The sequence below is a fragment of the Salmo trutta genome, chromosome 28 (genome assembly GCF_901001165.1).
Source record: "Salmo trutta chromosome 28, fSalTru1.1, whole genome shotgun sequence".
In the NCBI taxonomy this organism is placed as follows: Eukaryota; Metazoa; Chordata; class Actinopteri; order Salmoniformes; family Salmonidae; genus Salmo; species Salmo trutta.
Window position 1 is genome coordinate 44,562,025 of NC_042984.1, and position 20,331 is coordinate 44,582,355.

Here is a 20,331-nt window from a genome sequence, read left to right on the forward strand (position 1 = left end):
CTCCACTACAGCCCATCAATGTGGATGGGGGTGTGCTCGGCCCTCCATTTCCTTTAGTCCACGTTCAGCTCCTTTGTCTTGCTGATGTTAATGGTGAGGTTGTTGTCCTGGTACCACACTGCCAGGTCACTAACCTTCTCTGTATAGGCCGTCTCATCGTCGTTGGTGATCAGCTCAACCACTGTTGTGTCGTCAGCAAACTTAATGATGGTGTCGGAGTCGTGTGCGGCCATGCAGTCGTGAGTGAACAGGGAGTACAGGAGGGGACTTTGCACGCACCCCTGAGGGGCCCCCATGTTGAGGGTCATTGTCTGGTTTGGGTGTAAGTGAGCAACAGCAGGAAAAAGTTTTGGAAGCACCAATGTGTATGGGAGAGCATGTAAAGGACACCAGCATGCACCACCACAAGGCTCAGTCAGGTCAAACTTACGGGAAAACAGGGGGTTCAAAGGCCGTCTTGATGACCCCAGCATAGACAGCCAGGATGGACAGAATGACGCAGGCCAGGAAGACCAGAGCCAGCTTGTTGACATATTTGACCCCCACAAACACCACCGTGGCCATGAAACTGAGCACAATGGTGCCGTATACACGCATGTTGTTCAGCATCGCTGCCTCCATATCAGCCCCCTCCAGACCCTCCATCTTAAAAATGGCTGCCTGGGGGAGGATGTAGATCTGGAGAAGGGAAAGATGGAGGGAGAGAGAGAAAGGGAGGTGGAGGGAAAAGGAGAGAGGAAGAGAAAAGAGAGTAAGAATAGGATGGAGGGAGAGAAAGGGTGTGTTAAAAATGACAGATGGTGGGCCGAGGATGGAGGGAGAGTGGGAGCGAGCGACAGAAAAGGATGAAGAGAAAAAAGGAAGCAGGGAGTGAGTGAGAGGGTGTGGGAATAGAAATCAGACATTATCTCAAACATTGGAGAAATCATATAAATGTAATGGATAATGGATTGCTTTTATATCATGATAATGGCACAGACAAGGCACTAACAAATTAACAGTTTGCTGTGAGTGTGACAGATTGCTGGATTAATCAATTATAATTGAGATATTATCAGGAATTGTAACAACTTTTCATATTTGTCTAAAATGAAAAGATTTAAACTAAATTGATTGTATTTAATGGATATTTTTTGGCATAATCTATTGCACCACAATCTGTAGGAAGAAGAACAAACATCTTCCTCCTGCATTCATCAACGCCGGACACAAGGCACAGGGGAAACATAACAGAAAGCAAACAAAACGATAAAATAATAGCAATCATCTTTCCTTACCAGCAGAAGTTCGATGGCTCCAAGGATGTACATTGCACCTGCAAAAGTAGTTCCCAGATAGAAGCAAATTCCGACAGCTCCGCCAAACTCAGGGCCAAGGGAACGGGAGATCATGTAGTAGGAGCCTCCGGCTGAAAGACACAAACACAAACACAACCATTGGCATTCCTCTTTGGCTCGATCTCTGCAACATTGTTTTCAATGATAAACCCCAGGTCTGCACATAAGTCTAAAGACTTCGGGCTTGAATATGCAGAAGTAGTAGTTTGTCAACAGAAAAATAGTGCTGCATAGACATTGCTTAGGCATGTTAGATAGAGCTTATCAGGAAAAAAGCCTTTTTCTATACAGTATCATGACTCTATGGATAGGCACAGAATAGTTTGAGTTTCCAAATAGAAATAGAAAGGTTTCTGATGTTTCACACTTCAACACTTTCATACTTTGTACAGATGATAGAAGGGGTGCTAGTACAGTGTGGTTCTGATTTAGCCATGCTAGCATTAACTGTCCTATCACAGACCAGAGCAATATCAGATGTGAAAACCTAACCGGCATGCGTCACCCAGACCTTCCATTCATGCACGCACCAAGGTGTGCCTGTGATACACACTCACCTGGCACCACTCCATTTGTTGCGATGGCACTCATGGAGATAGCTGTCAGCATGGTCTGAGAGGAGACAGAGGGGAGAGAACACTATTTTAAATGGAGCAGTTACATCTATTTTAGCCCTCAGATGCAGAGTGCTGATTCTTAGTTAAATAGTTAAAGGCAAGGCACCACACCCTAATAGGGTAATTATACCACTTTAATCATATCACAGTCAACTTTAAACCAGTTGAATGTGGACACAAATATAATACTTTTTTGTATTACAATTCTTCTGAAATATTGTATTAAAATATGAAATTACATCTCATGAAATATGCATCTACAGTATTTGCATAGCATGCAAATACATTTTTCTGCACCCTGGATGATGTCAGCCTTTTGGTTTCATTTTGTTAAGACACTCCAGGACTTACACATAGAAGGTTGTGGATAATTACATTTTTCATCTTTCTATCTGTAAAATACAAAAGAAAGGTATGTAAATTGCACTTTGGGTGCTTTTTTTTTTTAAAGAAAATGTAATCTAGAATAGAACTTTGACATCATATCAACAATTCCCTAAGTGTAAGTCTGGAGAACATGTCTAATGATAAATACACAACATTTCATGAATGCAGATGGTTCTGAGGCTGAGAAAAATGAGTTGGCATGTGGGAAGAGTCTGCCTTTTGGAAAATGGCAGTTAAAAGATAAGTACACTGAATTTAGACTACCAAATGCCAAACACCTATTTAGACCCAATCACCATCTCTCCAAACGAAGTTACTACATAATGAGTTTGTAACATTCTCTATGAAATGATGTGTGATTCAATGTAGTGAGCTTTGAAATTATGCATGTATGTTGATTTACAGGTGGTGACTCTTCAATACATTTTTATGAGAGTAGTATAAAAAAGTAACAAAAATAAACACTTTCATCAACTTTTTTGACATTTTTACTTCTACTTTTTGAAAATACTAATATTAATGGACCAAAATACCCCAAAATCTCAAAATTGTAATTTTAGCCTGTGGTGCCTGACCTTAATAATATATTGTCTGTGATGCTTATGCCAAAGTTCCGTATGAATATGAACTTTGGGAGGATGGTTCCAAACAGTTTCTTAGCTATTTGGCTGATGATCGATCATGACAACATACACAATGCAACCTTGAACTAAACTGACGCCTCATCAATCTCATCAACATCCTTGATGAAAAAAAATATAGAGATCACAGCAATCAATAGTTTCAGTATTTATATCTAAGGTGAATAATCTGCAGACTTGACATAAAAGTTTCCCTTAACCACAGATCTAGGATCAGATGACACTACCTCCAAATAACCATACCCGTTCGATGGGTGAAAAAATAGCTGACTCTGGATCAGTGGTTTATGTATACCCAATCTGTGTTGCTTATTTAATCTGCCCTTTCTGCTGGGCCCCAGTGGAGAAAAGGGCATCAGCTAAATAAAGGATTAATAATTAATATGTTTGGGCAGGCAGACCAACCATCTCCGCTAAAGCTCAGTGCAGTTAGGGCATTTCACAAAACCTCAAGGCAGAATGACAATGAGGAGAGAGAGAGGGGGAGAGGCAGGAAGACAGAGAGGGCAGGAAGGGAGGCGAGAATGGAGAGTGGAGAGAGAATGAAAGGGACAGATAGGGAGAGAGGTGGGAAAAGGAGGGAGAATTAGGCTCGTAAGAATGGAATCATGAGAGATAGAGAATGAGAGGAGTAGAAGGGTGCCTGTGAGAGGGGAAAAGTGACAGTAAATAAAGGAGACAGAAGAGAGAGAAAGTTGTGGGGTGTCAGGAAGAAGGCAAGAAGGACAGAGTAAAAAGAGGAGGTAGAGCATGAGGGATGGAATTAGAGAGAGGCAATCATTAAGAGAGAGAGGGGTAGTTAGCCAAAGAAAGATAGCGCTAGTCATGGGGAGAGAGAGATGGCTAGATAGAGACAAATACTGAACAGATCAGGGAAGAGTCGGACGGAGAGAGAACAAGATATCAGGAGAAAGGGAAAGAGATGGATACAGAGAGACACTGAAGAAAATAGATCTCAGGACAGAGGGAGAGAGAAGAAGTCACGGAGAGACAAAAATAGTGTGACATAACAAACGCGATAGAGAGAGAGATGATTGAGCTCAATCAAAAACTCAGTGCCTCTTTGCTTGACATCATGGGAAAATCAAGAGAAATCAGCCAAGACCTCAGAGGAAGACCTTCTCAAGTCTGGTTCATCCTTGGGAGCAATTTCCAAATGCCTGAAGGTACCACGTTCATCTGTACAAAAAACAGTAGCCAAGTATAAACACCACTCAGCCATCATACCGCTCAGGAAGGAGACGCGTTCTGTCTCCTAGAGATGAACGTACTTTGTTGCGAAAAGTGCAAATCAATCCCAGAAGAACAGCAAAGGACCTTGTGAAGATGCTGGAGGAAACAGGTACAAAAGTATATCTATATCCACAGTAAAACAAGTCCTATATCGACATAACCTGAAAGGCCGCTCAGCAAGGAAGAAGCCACTGCACCAAAACTGCCGGATTGCAACTACGGATTGCAACTGCACATGGGGACAAAGATCGTACTTTTTGGAGAAATGTCCTCTGGTCTGATGAAACAAAAATAGAACTGTTTGGCCATAATGACCATCGTTATGTTTGGAGGAAAAAGGGGGAGGCTTGCAAGCCAAAGAACACCATCCCAACCGTGAAGCATGGGGGTGGTAGCATCATGTTGTGAGGGTGCTTTGCTGCAGGAGGGACTGGTGCACTTCACAAAATAGATTGCATCATGAGGAAAGAAAATTATGTGGATATATTGAAGCAATATCTCAAGACATCAGTCAGGAAGTTAAAGCTTGGTTGCAAATGAGTCAACAATTTAAAGGCAATTATACCAAATACTAATTGAGTGTATGTCAACTTCTGACCCACTGGGAATGTGATGAAAAAAATAAAAGGTGATATAAATCATTCTTTACTGTTATTCTGACATTTCACATTCTTAAAATAAAGTGGTGATCCTAACTGACCTAAGACAGGGAATATTTACTAGGATTAAATGTCAGGAATTGTGAAAAACTGAGTTGAAATGTATTTGGCTAAGGTGTATGTAAACTTCCGACTTTAACTGTATGTACACATACATACACGTACATATATACACATACACACTGTTTTTAGAATGTACCTTTATTATTCCCCGCAAACCCTACCACCCCTCCCCCAATTGGAGTAAACTAAATAACAATAACACTTAGGCTTCTACCTTCAGTTTATACATACTATACACATTTAACAGACACAATCTATTTTGCAATAATTATATTTTGTTTGTTGTTAGTCCTTCCTCTATTTCTGATGTCCATCCAGTTGATTTCTATTTGTAACTGTGCTATTTCACAAAAGTTCTGAACACATTTTACAGACCCAGTATTTTTTACATTTGTTATCTTGTTGTTATTAGTCTCACCCTTCAGCTCCTTTCAACACCTCCCATCTATTGCTTAACACCGTCCATTTTGGATTTCTATTTGCCATATATTTTTCAACTGTGCTGTGATGCTTCACAAAAAGTACTGAACCTTTCTAATAGTTTCTACAGATTGTAAATGAAAGATAAACAAGAATTTTGTATAACAATTTAAATGGAAAAAGTTTTGAATCCGGTGTCGTTTTGTGTGTCAATTCATAAACCATGTGCCAAGGAATCAGTACATCTCTTCCCAAATATTTTGCAATTTAGATGGCATCTCTGTCAATTTTTTGGTCCTTAAATGAAACTGGTATATATTTTTATTTATCACAAATTTCTTTAACCATTTTTGGTCTTTAATGCAGGGACTACAGAAGTTCCTTACTTTTCCCCCCTTCCACTTGCCTCTTCCATTTTTGTGGTAATGCTGCAATTAGTTGGTTGTAATTTTGGGTAACAACAATTTAGAGGGTATGACATTTTGGTCTATTCTGCTATTTAAGTCATGCTCTTTGGCACAGAACTGAGATCAGGTTACCCCTTATCAAGTGAGGATAAATGATATGTGTAAATTGATGGTGATGTGAACTGATCACCATGTACAAAGCATAACAAGACCTGAAATACATGAAGTGGCAAATCAGTGTTGGGTTGGGAAACACACACATCTCTTATAATAAGATAGCTCAGGCACTTCTCCCATCCTGCTGTCTTTTCTATCTAACACATCTGATGGAGCTCCACATGCATTTCCATAGACTGCAGAACAAAGAGCAGGCTTTGCTGCTCAGGGTCTTCTAGTCTGTTAGTAATATAACACACAGCCCTCTACTATCCCTGGGGTGGGACTGGAACAGAGGTCCAACTGGTCACCACCTTCATGTATTGCCCCAAGTAGCAGTTCTTTATTGTCCTGAGCTCACTGCTGAATCAGAGTTGTTGGGGTTTGATGTTGTCTTTGATCAGTTCGGGACGGGCTATATCTGCCTTCAGGGTCAGTGCTGCTGCTGACATGCTAATCGGCAGTCATTGAGCTGATAGCAGCTCAGAGCGCTAGCTAGCCCTCATTTGTCACTGGATCAGTGACAGACGTGGGTAAGGGCAGTCATCTAGTGTTTGGGGATTGGCTCATGGGGAAGATAGCTCTCAAGGCTAGTACTAAGTACTAAGGCTATAGCTTTCAGTCTCTTGGGGCGCAAACCAAAAGGAACACTGTTTGGATGAATGCATTCTAAATGCATTATGAAATGTAAGTTACAGTTCTTATGGGTTAAATAATTATTTTCAGTAGAAAATGATGAAATTACTGTGAACCGAAATGTGATGGAATCTGAAAATATACTTGGGTATACAACACTTTAAAAAAAAGAAGCTATTTATGTAAGTAAGTTAAGGGATGAATAGTAAATGTATTCTGTAAAGCTTTCAGGGCTACCTCAGGTCAAAATAGGATTAAACTAGGATTTACTCAACTAGGAGAGCTTTGGGACATCAAACATAATTCAAATGGAAGTGGAGTTGAGTATATCCTTATCAGTGCTGTGAACGTGCCTCTCTTTCTGCTCTGGCTGGCACAGTGCCCATTCTAACAATGATGGAGAGAGGATAGAGGACAGGGGAGAGGCAAAGTGGATGGAAGGGCGAAAGAGAAAAAGAGCTTTCACAGGGAAAGGGAAACATGGAGGGTGATATAAAGAGAGTTTGAGGGGAAGAAAAAAGAAGGAGGAGAACAGGAGAGAGAGAGAGTGAAAAGAATATGGTCCAGAGCTGGGACTCACCGTGGAGCAGCACATGAAGACGATGATGAAGGAGCCAAAGACCCCTCCGATGCCCACCATCCAGGTCATCCGCAGGAACAAGATCACACCAAAGATATTCTGGATGCAGGGCAGGTACACCCCCATCAGAGTGCCCAGCGATGGTGCCTGGAGAACAAACACAAATCAATACTGATTAAATATGAAAATGTTTAATTGTGCCATGGCAGTACAAACTTTATAGAAGTACAGTAATGTACCCCACACCCTTAGTGGAACAAAACAAATTCCTCTAGTGACCGGCTCCGGCATCTGGGTTGAGTGGAGACAGTACCGATTCATACTGCACTCATCATACTCATATACAGTACAGACTCATTAGAAACTCACAAGCCCTCCTCTATCCCATCACAAAAAGACAGTAATCATATGAAGAGAGAATGACAAGCTCTTTGTTCAGTCAAAATGGGGACATTTCCTCCCACATTAACCTATTTCAATGGCAGCAGAAAGATAACACTTTCTCCTCATTATTTTGGGCTGGAGATACGTTTGTGTCTCTCCATGATTGAAGGCTTTTTTGCTTCTGAGGCATAAAGCTGAAATTCAGGGCAACAGAGATTCCTCGGTGTCTCACTACATGGAGTTAAAATAATCCAGATGTGTGATATCATATTAGTGGACACTTACTTTCACTCTTCTATTCACGCAGGTGGAGGTGGCTCTAGGATACTGGCTGAGGTTGTACAAATCCTCTATCTCTGTCAGCTCATTTAGCTAATGACTAGCAATTGTTCTGTTACCAGGGAGAAGGACCATCTAATTATTTTCTTAATGTGGGCCTGTCTGTCAAGATATGTATAGAGGAGAAAATGTACTTCTCAAACTCTTCAATTGATTAGACATGGCTTTCAGCTAATGAGTTATATGGGATTGGATCTCCCATAGGACTTCACTTAGTCGACATTTTACAGACCTTGTAACATTCAAATGAAGTGTCCAGTCATCTAGTATAATACCTGTATGGCTCATTACTAAAACATTATGGTAGTGCAGGATTCACCATTTTTTTTACTTAAATGCATTACTTTTAAATGCAAATTATTCCAGGATAAGATGTCCGTTTTAATTCGTTGTCTAAAAAATGTTTTTTGTCCATCTCCAACAGTAACATCAACGACAATGTCTAATAATACAGAACAGGTACAGGTACAAGCAATCCTTGTGTCTCTCATCTCCTTTAGTGTCTAAAGGAGATGAGACATGGGAAAGAAAATACAATTTGTGTCTTGCTCAAATACCTTGTACCCCTGCACATTGATATTACTTCCTGTGTATTTTATTCCTGTATTGTTACAATTTTTTATATACACTGCATTTGGAAAGTATTCAGACTGCTTCAGTTTTTCCACATTTTGTTGCATTACAGCCTTATTCTAAAATTGATTGGAAATGTTTTTTCCCCATCATCAATCTATACACATTACCCCATAATGACAAAGCAAAAAAAGTTTTTTTCTTCAATTGAAGCAATTTTATTAAAAATAAAAAACGGAAATATCACATTTACATAAGCATTCAGACCCTTTACTCAGTACTTTGTTGAAACACCTTTGGCAGTGATTACAGTCTCAAGTGTTTTTGGGTAGGATGCTACAAGCTTGGCACACCTGTATTTGGGGAGTTTCTCCCATTCTTCTCTGTAGATCCTCTCAAGCTCTGTCAGGTTGGATGGGGAGCAACGCTGCACAGCTATTTTCAGGTCTCTCCAGAGATGTTCGATTGGGTTCAAGTCCAGGTTCTGGCTGGGCCACTCAAGGGCATTCAGAGACCTGTCCCGAAGCCACTCTTGCATTGTCTTGGCTGTGTGCTCAGGGTCATTGTCCTGTTGGAAGGTGAACCTTTGCCCTAGTCTGAGGTCCTGAGTGCTCTGGAGCAGGTTTTCATCAAGGATCTCTCTGTACTTTGCTCCGTTCATCTTTCGCTTGATCCTGACTAGTCACCCAGTCCCTGCCGCTGAAAAACATCCCCACCATATGATACTGCCACCACAATGTTTCCCCATAGGGATGGTGCCAGATATCCTCCAGACGTGACGCTTGGCATTCAGGCCAAAGAGTTCAATCTTGTTTTCATCAGACCAGAGAATCTTGTTTCTTATGGTCTGAGAGTCCTTTAGGGGCCATTTGGAAAACTCCAAGCAGGCTGTCATGTGCCTTTTACTGAGGAGTGGCAGTCCTCATGAGAGCCAGTTTCATCATAGTGCTTGATGGTTTTAGCGACTGCAATTGAAGAAACTTTCAAAGTTCTTGACATTTTCCGTATTGACTCACCTTCACGTCTTAAAGTAATGATGGACTGTTGTTTCTCTTTGCTTATTTGAGCTGTTCTTTCCATAATATGGACTTGGTCTTTTACCAAATAGGGCTTTCTTCTGTATACCACCCCTACCTGGTCACAACACAACTGATTGGCTCATACACATTAAGAAGGAATTAAATTCCACAAATTAACTTTTAACAAGGCACACCTGTTAATTGAAATGCATTCCAGGAGACTACCTCATGAAGCTGGTTGAGAGAATGCCAAGAGTGTACAAAGCTGTCATCCGTGCCAGGGGTGTCTACTTTGAAGAATCTCAAATATAAAAGAAAACATAATATAACACTTTTTTGGTTAGTACATGATTCCATATGTGTTATTTCATAATACCACATCCTAATATTCTCTCATAATACCAGCCTCTTGTGGCCTCTTGGCTGGAGGGAGCTGTCAAATTAGGATAACAAGAAAAGGAATGGAAGTGAATGATACAGTAACCTGACTCAGACCAGTGTAACAAGACAGGCCTAGAGAGTAGCTTCTTGTATCAGGATTATGCTCCACTGCACACATGCTGGATAACAGGGGTAATGTGGATCCTGCTCAGGTCCTATAAATTACCAAACTGATGTGTAACGTCAGGGAAGGAAAAGGGCAGCACGCACAGCCATCAATAACGTCCTGTCCAGGCCTAAACATGGCTGACAGCGTCATCAGTAACCCTCCTGTCCGTTCTTAATCAGCTTAATCCTCCATCTTGTCAGGTGGACAATGGTGGCCTGGAAGGGACATACTCTGCCGCATCAGATCAATTCAAACTCCAGCTAATGTTTATGTTTAGGACCAGACTTTAGTTTAGATTAGATGAAGTACCTTGACAGCAGGTTTTTTTTTTGATGGAGCCGCCCCCTCCTCGTTCTCGGCCTCCTCGTGCTCTTTGCTGCCCTGAGGCAGGTTGGAGTAGTTGGCCAGACTGCTGAGTATGGACGACACCATGGGACTGTTGTCCATCTCCTCCTACAGTACACAGGGACAGGTGGACAGACATCATATCAGCCCTCATTTTACAGTCCTCTAAGCTGTATTGACAACTGAGAAACCAGTACTTATTTCAAAGAATTCAAACCACCTGGTGCCTGAGCAAGCAATGCTTCGTATACACTGTAGGGGGTTGTTCCAAATGAATGGAACAAAGTCATTACAGTATTTAATGATTGTGTAATTATAGGAAAGCAGTGTTAGGGAGCCCTGTGTTACAGACCTCAAACAGGGCCATATTCTTGCCATTGTACTGCTGGCTCTTCTCCACGTCGCTGGCACTGCTGCTGTTGATGAAGGGACTGCTCTCCTTGGGGTTCCCATCACCTGCAACAAACAGAACAACAGTTAACAGAGAAACACACATTATACAAAATAGAATCATTAAAGGAGAGATGTTGATTAAAATGGGGTTTTAGATTTGTTCTTTCTATGAATATAAATGTTTGCAAAACACAGACATTAGCCACACTGAAAATGTACTTTCTCATTTACTTTCAAAATGAGAGAGCCAGTTTGTTTTAACAGGAGGAGAGAAATGATTGGATTTCGATGAGTATGAATGTGTTGTTTGTAAATAAATGATGTTAGCTTGGAGAAATGATTCATTGTTCAGGATTTAATTACGTTAGTACTCATAGTTGCTAGAGCCAGGAAACGCTCTGTTTAGGTGGACCTATACAGGCTTTGTGTGGAGAGGGTCTGTGCTGGCAATGACAAATGGAACCAAATATTCCAAATTGTGTGTATTCTTTATCTTGATAAATATGTATCATATCACACAGAGAACCTCATAGAAGTTAAAACAAATCAGTGTGATTTCGATATTAGGAGGTGTTATTTCACTTTAGGGGAATACAGAGGGGCAGTAGACATGCATGCATGCAGGCAAGCAGGAACGCTGACGGACGCACACATACACACACACCTTAGACAACACACCTAACAGAATAGTTAACTGTCTCTTGGCCTTGCTCTGTATTCATCCTCTGTGGGTCCTACAGTCAGCAACCCCTATCACTTTCTGACACACAGAGGCCCAGTCCTCCAATCAATACTTTTTGGATTACATGCCCTGTCCCCCCTCCAGCCTGGCCAGGCGCTCTGATTGTGTCCCCTGCATGGCCCTGTCTGCTGCCTGCCACAGACTCTGTGCGCAGGGCTTATTAATAGTGTGTATGAGATGGGCACTGGCTGCATCTCTTCCCCGCCACTCCACGCCAGTCCCAGAGGAGACCCTTCTCAGACGGCAGGAGAGGAATACTAAAGAACCACTGCAGTGCATTAGCACCAGGCAGCCAGGTAGCACAGAACAACCAACCACACCAACCAAAACTAAAACACGCAGCACATCACTGCACAGTCAACCCAGCACATCACTGCACAGCAAAACGGAGAGTCTACACACTCTTACAAAAAAGGGTTCCAAAAGGATTCTTCGGCTGTCCCCTTTTTCATTCCAGGTAGAACTCTTTTGGGTTCTATGTAGAACCCTCTGTGGAAAGGGTTTTACATGGATCCTATAAAGGTTATACCTGGAACCAGATCAAACTCTTGGAAGGCAATCTCTAACAAAGCATTTGCAGCACACTATGATCTTGCATGGTAGAACCCCTATACTGTATGGGTCTGGATAGCACCATGCTACTGGAGCTATAACATGTCAGCCTAATATGCCGTATACAAACCTGAACATTCTCCTCATCTCATTCCTGAGAGATGCCCACTAGGGAGCAGATGGAGTGGCTCATATCATTAACAATAGCCCGGCTTTTTTAATCAACAGGCATGGCCTCGCAATGTGCACAGCAGTTTATTCTGCTTTATACGTTTCTATGGCCCTATCCAAGTGCATGTGCTTCAAGATTGAGTTAGTCCTTATCTGCATGCTTTATAGAAATGGGCCATGAAATGGGCTAACTTTTCTCACAAGGTCTCAAAGCGCTTTTAAGATGTATTTCATCTATCTGCATGCTCTATTGTAAACTAAATAGATTGTTATCGAGTTGAGAAATCGAGAACAAGAGAGGATGTTGTAAGGGAGCGTCTGCATGCCTGTGCCATCTGTGAGTGTGTTTTGTGTTTGTGTGTGTGCGGTAGATCGATTTGACCTCCGTTAGATTTACATACATCTTCGCCCTTTACCTGCCATATTGATCGTGCCAGGTAAGGACGTCCACACACTTTAGTTGTGAACTGATTCTCCCGCTCAGCTATCCTGCACATCTTAACTGCTTTGGTCCTGCATACCTCACTCTCTACCTCCACAGTGATACCAGTTGGAGGGAAATAGGTAGAACATTGAGAGGGACAAAATGAAAATACAGATCTAAGCCTAGATTCAATCATGTCACGCGTTAACCAGTGGTAGCTGGACCCGCACAGCTGGTGTTTTGCATTAAGAGCTGTCAAATCAGAGTGGCTGCTCGTGTGGTCATTGTCACGAAGCCACGCGCATCCCATTTGCATTAGAAGAAGTTCAGAACGAGAAAGTGTAGACTATATAGAAGTAATGGCACTGACATTTAAAATCTTTCAACAAAATAATAGTGATTAATATCAGCCTAATCGAGGTGTAGATTACAACACACATTCCAGTGTTCCAATTTGTAACAAGGCTGCATGGGATTATTACTAATCCAACTCGGCACATCCAATGGCAATATCCGCAATAGGTATAATGCCAGGAGCCGCTTGCTGATTTGACAGCTCCAACGCAGTTATACCTGCAACACGCCTAAATAAAAACAATGAAACTTCTATGCAGTTGTCGGTTATTGCAGGTTAAGGCAGAACTGATTGAATTTCTGGACATGTGGAGAAGGGGGCCATTTAGTGGGGGTAGGTGGTGGTATGTGTCAGTCTGTGTGTGTGTGTGTGTGTGTATGTGTGTGTCTGTGTGTGGGTGATTGTGTGACTATGCTCTATATACATTCTCTTTAATTAAGACCCCAGTGTGTGCGCTCATGATAAACGTCGCCTCATACAGCGTGTCCACTGAGTCCTTGGTGCCACAGAAAAGGTTGCTTAATGCCTCAGGATAAGGCTCCATGTTATTTAGACCACTCTCCTTTCCTCTGCCTCTACAGGTCCCTCACTGTAAAAAGATTTTAAAAAGTTGATTCAACGTACAATGTAACTCTTTATGACAAAACCTTACATATATCCTAAGGCCTTTCTTTGAGGGCCTAGTTACACCCTAACGCAGTGATCTGAAATTCTGGTTTTCAGGCCACGGCAAGCCTGCAAGTCACATTATGCTGGCTTGCAAAGGGCAGTGTAATTCCTATTGGAATCCAGCCAGAGTGAGGATATCCAACAACTGGAACTTTTAATCACCCGCAACCTACATTGAGAATAACTGCCAGAGTAGGGAAGATTGATTATTGAGAGTACTTAAATCCTATAAACTTTAACAGCCATTTCAGTCACGGGTGCAAAAGTCCAACTACTAACAGATTGGATTAGTTCAGAAAGATGTATGTTATTTATGTTTCTGTAGCCTAAAATTAATCAACCAATCAATGTACTGTAATTGCAAAAACACAGTTACTGAAACAAATATTTCTGAAAATTCTGAAAAAAAAGCTTGCTGGGAAATATGATATTGAATGGTTTTGAGCAAACACGTTTGTGTTTTTACTCAAGAAGCTTGTTCATATTCAGTTCATTTCGATCAGAGTTTGTTGATTTTGTTTGTTGAAGGCAACAAGCTACAATAGGATTGTGAGTTAGCTCAACATTTGTGCAAATAGCTAAACCAGCATACAGTGTTGCCTTCCAAAGGCAAACATGAATTTGTAATTCAACACAACATATTTTTATACATTCAGCTCACTGTGTGCAAAGTTTGTTTAGCTCAATTTGTTGTCTTTCTGAAGTCCACCCAACTCACAGAATAACTATGATTAAGTAATTGGTTAAGTTGCCATTTTTACAGTGCTGCGATGTACTGCCTAGAAGGCCAGCATCCCGGAGTCGCCTCTTCACTGTTGACGTTGAGACGGTGTTTTGCGGGTACTATTTAATCAAGCTGCCAGTTGAGGACTTGTGAGGCATCTGTTTCTCAAACTAGACACTCTAATGCACTTGTCCTCTTGCTCAGCTGTGCACCGGGGCCTCCCACTCCTCTTTCTATTCTGGTAAGAGCCAGTTTTCGCTGTTCTGTGAAGGGAGTAGTACACAGCACTGTATGAGATCTTCAGTTTCTCAGCAATTTCTCACATGGAATAGACTTAATTTCTCAGAACTAGAATAGACTGATAAGTTCCAGAAGAAAGGTCTTTGTTTCTAGTCCTTTTGAGCCTGTAATCGAACGCAAAAATGCTGATGCTCCAGATACTCAACTAGTTGAAAGAAGGACAGTTTTATTGCTTCTTTAATCAGAACAACAGTTTTCAAAGTGCTAACATAACTGCAAAAGGGTTTTCTAATGATCAATTAGCCTTTTAAAATGATAAACTTGGATTAGCTAACACAACTGCCATTGGAACACAGGAGTGATGGTTGCTGTTCCCTGTAGCTTCCCTGTAGCTCAGTTGGTAGAGCATGGTGTTTGCAACACCAGGGTTGTGGGTTCGATTCCCACGGGGGGCCAGCACAGAAAAAAATGTATGATATGTATGAAATTGTATGAAATGTATGCATTCACTACTGTAAGTCGCTCTGGATAAGAGCGTCTGCTAAATGACTAAAATCTAAATGTAAATAATGGGCCTCTGTACGCCTATGTAGATATTCCGTTTCCAGCTACAATAGTAATTTACAACATTAACAATGTCTACGTTGTATTTCTGATCAATTTGATGTTATTTTAATGGACAAAAAATTTGCATTTCTTTCAAAAACAAGGACATTTCTTAGCAACCCCAAACTTTTGAACGGTAGTATATGTGTGGCTGTGGGTCCTCAACTAGCTTGCTGACACTATCCAATCCTCTCTCCCAAGCAGATCAGTGACGTTCAAGGCATTAACTATGCACACACAAACTGACTGAAATAACATAAACAGGAAATCCATGACTTTCATCATCAGCTTGAGCCATAGGTCTGACATGAATATAATGCAAAACATCAACACTGATTGTGTAATCTGTGTAATGTCTCCGGTGCAGATAATCAAACCACTATATAGACAAGCAGAAAACCACACAAGGCCTTAATCCCTGTGGCGTTTTAAAACACTGATACACTACAGTACCTGAGTGGATGAGCCAAAACACTTGGGGAGAGTGCCAGGCGATTGAAGAGACAAAGCCTTTAATTGATTGGATGGAGAGAGAAGAGAGGTGGCTAGGGGATAGGGCTGTGATAGGGCTGGGAAACCTGCTGTAAATCATCTGTCTCTCTCATAAGTTCCACTGGTGGTCTCTCCTCAGCTAACTAAAAGACCAGCCATTCACATTACAACACTCTTAGTTAAATTAGCTACATAAGGAATTTACTTGAACTGTATAGCTAGAACAGAACAATAGACCTAGAATGGGGGCATTACAAATCCTGCTCAGTACCAGTCGGCTTCCTTCTTTCTTTACATGCAAAGCCTGCCTCACTGTTTAACAGTCAAACCTGTGCTCAACACTGACGTGATCAGGCAGCTGCAAAATCACTATTCATGTGCAGCAGAAGTGGAGCATCTTTTCTTCAGCTTTTTCTCAGATATTATGATGAGCTGAATGAATGACCCATAGAGGTTAAGTGTTTCTCATCCATATTCATGAGCTACAGTTGGGCTGGGTTAAGGCAGGGTGCTGTATGCATTCTGAAACAGTTTGGACTGAGAGACACCAGAATTTTAAAAGCGTTATTGGAACAGTAACATGCTGTACCCTTTCCTGTGGGCCAAGTTAGCGCCCTCAGCAGGGACATTCAGAGACAATGTGCACTTCCTCTTCAGAGCCTGACACTTCCTCTAATTTTCTCATAATATGAGCCAAGCATTCCTGATGATGAACATGTAGAGGTAGCTACAGGCTGGTCATAATAGCCTGACACTTCCTCTAATTTTCTCATAATATGAGCCAAGCATTCCTGATGATGAACATGTAGAGGTAGCTACAGGCTGGTCATAATAGCCTGACACTTCCTCTAATTTTCTCATAATATGAGCCAAGCATTCCTGATGATGAACATGTAGAGGTAGCTACAGGCTGGTCATAATAGTCAGTCAGTTTTCCTCTAATTTTCTCATAATATGAGCCAAGCATTCCTGATGATAAACATGTAGAGGTAGCTACAGGCTGGTCATAATAGTCAGTCAGTTTTCCTCTAATTTTCTCATAATATGAGCCAAGCATTCCTGATGATGAACATGTAGAGGTAGCTACAGGCTGGTCATAATAGTCAGTCAGTTGTGTTTTTTGTATCGGGGGCTCCAGTGGTATTATACTCTCATTTTAAAAGCGAGGACAAAAAGGCAAATAGCAGCCAAATTGTTCTCACACAGCACAGTAATCCTTTGAAACTTGGAACATTACCCTAAAGACTCATTGGCTGTCAAATTTGATTGGCAAACATTTAATGTTACGTAGTTTGAGCTTGTACAGAGGATTACAGCATTTAGCTCCATTGTTGAGCCTATCCATACCTGAACTCAATGGTCCCTCATCTCAGTGCTTACCTGAATGTAAAGCAGTGCTCTCTTTTACATCAATGTAATGAGACCAAAAACATGTCCCAAAATCACTGCTTTTATGCAGATGTCAATATTCGAATGAACATATCACTTTACATCATATGGAATTGTATTCTGAGCTTTTTATTTCCTTCGTAAAATAACACCAATGGCCAACCACCTGAATATACAATAATCCACAGCAGTTTTCAAATCTGCACATAAACCCATGTTTTTTGCTTTTGGCTTAGAATGTAATCTGCTTAGATTTTTTTGTACTTTTTCCAGGTTTTCTAAAACTTGTTTATTTGTGTGCATGTATGTGTATGTGTTTGGATATTTTTCATCTTCTCTGGTGCATTACTTTCCCTCTACACTTTGAGCAGTGCACTTTGAGTCCCAGTCACCCAACATCAGAGCCATGTATCTGAAATGTCTAATCTTTGGTAGGATGGTAGAGGCATGAAGATTACCCAACACTGAGGTCAAGCAGGCCAACATCCAACTGCTGGCTGCTGATTTAACTTCACTAGGGTAGGGGGCAGCATTTGGAATTTTGGATGAAAAGCGTGCCCAAATTAAACTGCCTGCTACTCAGGCCCAGAAGCTAGGATATGCATATAATGGATAGAAAACACTCCAAAGTTTCCGAAACTGTTAAAATAATGTCTGTGAGTATAACATAACTGAAATGGCAGGTGAAAACCTGAAGAAAATCCATCCAGGAAGTACTATTATTTTGAAAGGCTGTTTTTCCATTGAAAGCCTATCCACCATACAAAGACTTAGGACCCAGTTCACAATCTCTATGGCTTCTTCTACATGTGACCAGTCTTTAGGCATTGTTTCAGGCTTTTACTCTGAAAAATGAGGTAGATACAGCACTTTCAATGAGTGGACAGTGGACATTTCCAGGCATGAGTCCAGCGTGTGATCGGGAGCGCGCCTTTCTTGTTTCTCCTTTTCTATTGACGAAGCTTTTGTCCGGTTGAAATATTATTGATTATTTATGACAAAAACAACCTGAGGATTGATTTTAAACATCGTTTGACATGTTTCAACGAACTTATACTGTACTTATTTGACTTTTTGTCTGGATGTTGAGAGTGCGCTTTGTCCCTTTGGATTACTGAACTAAACGCACCAACAAAACTGAGATTTTTAGAACTAAAGAGGTGACATTATCGAACAAAACAAACATTTATTGTGTAACATGGAGTCATGGTAGTGCCACCAGATGAAGATCATCAAAGGTAAGTGATTAATTTAATCACTATTTCTGACTTTTGTGAGTCCTCTCCTTGGCTGGAAAATGTCTGTATGGTTTCTTGTAGCAAGGCGCTGTCCTAACATAATCACATGGTATGCTTTCGCCGTAAAGCCTTTTTGAAATCTGACACAGCGGCTGGATTAACAAGACGTTTATCTTTAATCCTATGTATAACACTTGTATCTTTCATCAATGTTTATGATGAGTATTTCTGTAATTTCATTTGGCTCTCTGCAATTTCTCCAGATGTTATTTGAGACAATGCATTACTGAACATAACGTGCCAATTTAAACTGAGGTTTTTGGACATAAAAAGGGACTTTATTGAACAAAACAAACATTTATTGTGTAACATGGAGTCCTGGGAGTGCCACCAGATGAAGATCATCAAAGGTTTGTGATTCATTTAATCGCTATTTCTGACTTTTGTGAGTCCTCTCTTTGGCTGGAAAATGTCTGTATGGTTTCTTGTGGCTAGGCGCTGTCCTAACATAATCGCATGGTGTGCTTCCATTGTAAAGCCTTTTTGAAATCGGACACTGTGGTTGGATTAACAAGAAGTTTATCTTTAAAATGGTATATAATACTTGTATGTTTGAGGAATTTTAATTATGGGATTTCTGTTGTTTGAATTTTGGGCCCTGCAATTTCACTGTCTGTTGTCGAGGTAGGACGCTAGCATCCCAATGATACCAGAGAGTTTAACCTGTTGGGGATAGGGGGCAGTATTTGCACGGCCGGATAAAAAACGTACCCGATTTAATCTGGTTATTACTACTGCCCAGAAACTAGAATATGCATATAATTATTGGCTTTGGATAGAAAACACCCTAAAGTTTCTAAAACTGTTTGAATGGTGTCTGTGAGTATAACAGAACTCATATGGCAGGCAAAAACCTGAGAAGATTCCTTACAGGAAGTGCCGTCTCTGACCATTTCTTGGGCTTCTACACTCTCTTTATTGAAAACTGAGGATCTCTGCTGTAACGTGACACTTCCTACGGCTCCCATAGGCTCTCAGAAGGCGGCAAACCGGTGAATGATGCCTTTGGAGCCCCTGGCTGAAAAACATTAGCGCATTTGGATAGTGGTCGATCAGAGGACAATGAGACTGAAATAGGGTTTCCCGGTCAGAATATTATTGCTTTTTTACGAGAAAAATTGCATACAAATTGATTTTAAACAGCGGTTGACATGCTTCGAAGTACGGTAATGGAATATTTCGAATTTTTTTGTCACGAAACCTTCGTCACCCTTCGGATAGTGTCTTGAACGCACGAACAAAACAGAGGATATTTGAACATAACTATGGATTATTTTGAACCAAACAAACATTTGTTATTGAAGTAGAAGTCCTGGGAGTGCATTCTGACGAAGAACAGCAAAGGTAATCCAATTTTTCTAATAGTAAATCGGAGTTTGGTGAGGACCAAACTTGGTGGGTGTCTAAATAGCTAGCCCGTGATGGCTGGGCTATCTACTCAGAATATTGCAAAATGTGCTTTTGCCGAAAGGCTATTTTAAAATCGGACATAGCGATTGCATAAAGGAGTTCTGTATCTATAATTCTTAAAATAATTGTTATGTTTTTTGTGAACGTTTATCGTGAGTAATTTAGTAAATTCACCGGATGTTTGCGGTGGGTATGCTAGTTCTGAACGTCACATGCTAATGTAAAAAGCTGTTTTTTGATATAAATATGAACTTGATTGAACAAAACATGCATGTATTGTATAACATAATGTCCTAGGATTGTCATCTGATGAAGATCATCAAAGGTTAGTGCTGCATTTAGCTGTGGTTTGGGTTTATGTGACATTATATGCTAGCTTGAAAAATGGGTGTCTGATTATTTCTGGCTGGGTACTCTGCTGACATAATCTAATGTTTTGCTTTCGTTGTAAAGCCTTTTTGAAATCGGACAGTGTGGTTAGATAACGAGAGTCTTGTCTTTAAAATGGTGTAAAATAGTC

General features: G+C 40.9%; 1 protein-coding gene across 1 annotated transcript in view; it reads right to left on the reverse strand.

The window, feature by feature from the left end:
* Window positions 1-20,331, reverse strand: part of LOC115166320 (solute carrier family 12 member 5) — a 99,627-nt gene that overhangs the window by 24,835 nt on the left and 54,461 nt on the right. The window contains exons 2-7 of the mRNA XM_029720225.1: window positions 10,699-10,802; window positions 10,311-10,454; window positions 7,137-7,283; window positions 1,895-1,949; window positions 1,278-1,408; window positions 431-678 (exon numbers count right to left, since the gene is read on the reverse strand). Of these exons, the coding sequence (XP_029576085.1) occupies window positions 431-678; window positions 1,278-1,408; window positions 1,895-1,949; window positions 7,137-7,283; window positions 10,311-10,454; window positions 10,699-10,802 (829 nt within the window). The remainder of the gene's footprint in view (window positions 1-430; window positions 679-1,277; window positions 1,409-1,894; window positions 1,950-7,136; window positions 7,284-10,310; window positions 10,455-10,698; window positions 10,803-20,331) is intronic.